The 4,552-nt window shown below is 38.6% G+C and overlaps 1 gene segment (V, D, J or C); it reads left to right on the top strand.

Moving 5' to 3' along the window:
* Positions 1 to 2,820: 2,820 nt before the first annotated feature.
* Positions 2,821 to 3,261, top strand: LOC116906234. The segment is given in 2 exon segments: positions 2,821 to 2,866; positions 2,945 to 3,261. Coding segments are annotated over 2 exon segments (363 nt in total).
* The last annotated feature ends 1,291 nt before the right edge of the window (positions 3,262 to 4,552 follow it).

The following is a 4,552-nucleotide window of genomic DNA, read 5'->3' as shown; positions in this document are numbered from 1 at the left end:
GTACTTGAGTTTGCTTAACTTATTAGGGAGATTGAGTCTCAAGAAACAGATTGTCCTACTGTACCTGTAGCTCTTCATATAGGAATAGGTACTTTTGAGCTTTCCCCCTAAACTATAAACATGTAGTTTAGGCATTGTCTTGATGAGGTTTCCATTGTTGTGTAAACACACCATGACCAAGGTGACTCTTCAAAGGACAACATTTAATTGTGGCTGACTTAGGCATTCAGAGGCAAATCCATTATCATTGAGGCAGAAGCATGGCAGTGTCCAATCAGGCCTGATAGAGGAGGATCTGAGGGTTCTAGATCTTCATTTGAAGGTAAGACGTAGAAGAATGGCTCCCGTGTGGTTTGGAAGATGTTCTTATTGCAGACTGGAACACTAACATTCTTCTTCCAACCAGGCCACAACTAATCTAACAAACGTACAACTTCTATTAGTGCCATTCACTGAGCCAAGCATATTTAAACCACCACATTTTACTCCCTGCCACCAATAGGCTTGTTTAAACTCATGAGTCTATGGAAGCCATATCTAGACATAGCTTAATAAGAATGCATTTATACCTATTTCCAAAGTCCTCCTTGTCTATCATAATCTCAACAATGTTAAAAGTTGCTTCTGATCTGCATCCAACCACTTAACTGAAAAGCAAGCAGGGAAAACAGGCTTGGCAAATTTCAAATGCTACATCTCTATGCATAATTTAAAAGAAGTCTTCTAATCTATTTTTTTTTCCTTTGCTGACTGCAACAAACTTTTTTCTGCTCTGCTGGTTACACTCTCTGTTAAAAGCTTTCCTGAACAGGTATCAGCCAAAAATACACCACTCCTGCCCCACTGCAACAATAACCGACTAAGGCTACAACTATTATTTCTGGTAGTCCAGCTCCTTTGTTTGCCAAAAGGAATCACTTATGGTTGTGGCATGCAATACCAATAGTAGGATAAAATCAATAAGACATGACAGTGAGGCATAATCTAAAAATTATCAGAAAATTATGAATTCTGAAATTTCTTCTTCCATAGGTCCAAATCATGAGGTGGCTTTACAACAAGGAATGTGCAGTCGGACATCATGAAGCTCTGACCATAATGGTGTGAGCCTTGTCATGCTACAGGGTCACATTTAAACAGCAGAGGTTACCCAATTTCTATGGTTTAATTTATATCTTTGAACAGGCTCACAAAAGGCCAGAAAATACTTCTTCTCAGCCCTACCCTTCTTCTTCCTTTATAGTTAGAACAACCTGGCAATGTAATGAGCGATTGTTGACTTCCTTTGCCAAACAAGCTCTGTGCTACCAGAACATTGATAGTGTAGTACAAAACTCTGGTCTGACTGCACAACAGAGTTGTACTCATTTCTTTTATTTTCTCTCTTATTCCCAGTACTTTTGCTCTGACATCATTGTAATTGCCTACCTTTAATCCACACTGTCAGCACAGAATGCAGTCCAAATAAAATAACACTGTGTCACTTTAAGTCAAATGCAAGACACCTTTTCAATCACCCCTCTTCATAATCCTGTTTCTGATGATGATATGTTAGTGTTACACTGTACTATTGCTTTTTGTGTCTCATCATGATGACTAATCGGAAAGTATTGAATGTGGAATGTAAGCAGAATTAGATTCCTCTAATGATGCATAGTCTCATTAAGTTTGGAGTACAGAACAGAAATAATAATAAAATGAGAATAGAATTTTCATGAAATTTCTAAGTATATGAATCTATGCTGCAGTTTCATTATGTTAGAGCATCAATGCTGTCAATTACAAAACTACTGAAACAAATCCAGAGTTTTTATTTTAGTATGTGCTTTTTCACATATGTTGATTTAATGTTAAAGTATTCTTTCTTTCCAAATCCCTATCATTTCAATTATGTTCCTGAGTTTTTGTGTAGGTATGTGCACATGAATGTAGATGCCTGAGAGGATTGAAAGTGTTGGCTATCCTAGGAGCTGAAGGTATAGGGAGTTGTGAGCTACATGATTTCAGTGCTAACAATAAAACTCAGGTCCTATGAAAGCCAATGCATGTGCTTACCCATTGATCCATCTCTAAAGATCTTTAAACTATTCTTATTATAACAACTGCTTTCCTGTTTTTTACTGTAATGATTTTTAATTTTCCTATTACTATAAGTACATCACTGCTCCCAAACTCCCCATCTTCCCCTTTGAACTTTTTCAAAGTTTTAGAATTTATGCACGATATATTTAAAGTGAAAACACATCTCATAATTCTAAAAAAATGTAGTTTAATTGTACAAATATCATAAAAAAAAGGTCAGCCACTCGTATGGCAGTAAGGAGGAACATAAAGGTTCAGGAATAGAATCCATTTACAATGTATAGGCAAAGAAGTACTGATGCAAAGGTCTCAGTATGCAGACTATGGACAGAATGAAATCATTGACTCTGAGCACAGAGCATGGCAGTCACATACTGAGTGGTTGCCATAGATACTGCTGCCCTGTTACATGTATAAGGCTCAGGATTACTCCCTGAGACTGTGAAGTGTATGGGTGAGTACATCCAGGAGTAAACCCAGAGCAAGAAGAGAACGTGGAGAACAAAATCCGCATGGAGTCATGAAGAGCAGATACTGTAAGGCATAGCTCAGCTACCTGGTGTCAAGGATCCGTTTATATCTAATTGTGTGTCTGGTTTCCTTCATATGAGTTAGGGAGCCCAGTCATATGCAAATCTGTAGAAGACTTTAGAGTAGAAATCTGAGGCTCACCCCACATACCACCAAGGGAGTGACCAGTCAGTCTCAAGGGAGCACTGAGCCCCAGACTTAGACATCATGGATTGGGTGTGGAACTTGCTATTCCTGATGACAGTTGCCCAAAGTAAGACATCAAAAACAAGAACTCCAAGGGAAAGGAAGCAGTTCCATGAATCTTTACCTCTATGTTTTCTCTTAGCAGGTGCCCAAGCACAGATCCAGTTGGTACAGTCTGGACCTGAGCTGAAGAAGCCTGGAGAGTCAGTGAAGATCTCCTGCAAGGCTTCTGGGTATACCTTCACAGAATATGGAATGAACTGGGTGAAACAGGTTCCAGGAAAGGGCTTGAAGTGGATGGGCTGGATCGACACCTATACTGGGAAGCCAACATATGCTGATGACTTCAAAGGACGGTTTGTCTTCTCTTTGGAAACCTCTGCCAGCACTGCATATTTGCAGATCAGCAACCTCAAAAATGAGGATATGGCTACATATTTCTGTGCAAGACACAGTGTGTAAAACACATCCTGAGGGTGTCAGAAACCATAAGGGAAAAGTGGTTCCGCTGTGACTAGACAAAAACAGAGAAAACATTCTTCCCTTGATCTTTGACCACAATTAAAACAGATAGAAAATTGACATGCGGACAGCCACAAAGTATCTCAGTGGGGCTGGGCTGTGACAGAGCAATGAAATATGGGTAAAGAAAATGTGTTTCATTTACACAATGGAATAGTAATCAGCCATGAAAAACAAGGAAGGTACGGAATTTGTAGGCAAATGGATGGAAGTAGACAATATTTTCCTGTATAAGGAACAAGGACCCCAAAGGATAGTCATGGTGTATACTCACTTATAAGTGTATATTAGCTATGAAAATCAGGATCACCATGTTATCATCCACAACCCAAAGAAGCCAAAACAAAAACAAAAAAACAAAACAAAACAAAACAAAACAAAACAAAAACAAGGAGGGCCCAATGGAGGCTGGTTGAATCTTTCTCAGAATGGGAACTAAAATAGGTAACAGAATTTGATGGTGGGAGGAACCTGGGTAGAGAGAAGACTGGGAAGGGTATTGGGTATCAGATTTAGGGAGAAGCCAATGGTCATTGTGGGGATCAGTCTAGCTGAAACTCCTAGCAGAGGGTTATATGAATCTGTAGAGAACTTTTTTGTCACTCATAGAAATGTTTGTAAATACCTGTGACAGGGCTCTGGGAAGTAGGCTCAGAGAATATTCACATTTGGGCTAAAGAAAGGATGAAGGATCAAGGTAAACACAGTCAAAGAATGTGTGTGTGACTTCTCTTTTGTCTTGATAATCCTGTTGACCCCAGGGACCCTGAGGAACTTATTACTTTGCTTGTTGGCTACCTGGTGTGATCTCATAGATCTTTGCCATGCTTGAACCCCTTGTTTTTGATCTGAGAACTGACCTTATTTTTTTGTATGTATCTAGATTGATATAAAATCATACTTGAAAATAATAAACCTGTTTCAATCTCAGTACTGGCTAGAGTCATGTTATCATGTTGTCTAACTATCTTTTTCTTTTCAGTCTGTACTTCATCCCTTGAGACCCTATTGGCTGATTGAGCTGGCTTAGTCTTGAATCCAGTTCTCTGATGTACTAAAAATTATTTGGGTGTTTATAACCCATCTCAGATTCTTTAGTTCCCAAACAAAAATGCAATTTTTTTCTGTTTAAAATAAGCCTTAAAACACTAGAACTGGGCAGATATCAACCTTATAAATTAAGTTTTTTCTATTTCTCTGTCAAAATCACTGGCATTATAAATATTTTCAT

The sequence above is a fragment of the Rattus rattus genome, chromosome 7 (genome assembly GCF_011064425.1).
Source record: "Rattus rattus isolate New Zealand chromosome 7, Rrattus_CSIRO_v1, whole genome shotgun sequence".
NCBI lineage: Eukaryota > Metazoa > Chordata > Mammalia > Rodentia > Muridae > Rattus > Rattus rattus.
This window is presented reverse-complemented; position numbering and strand designations above follow the sequence as displayed.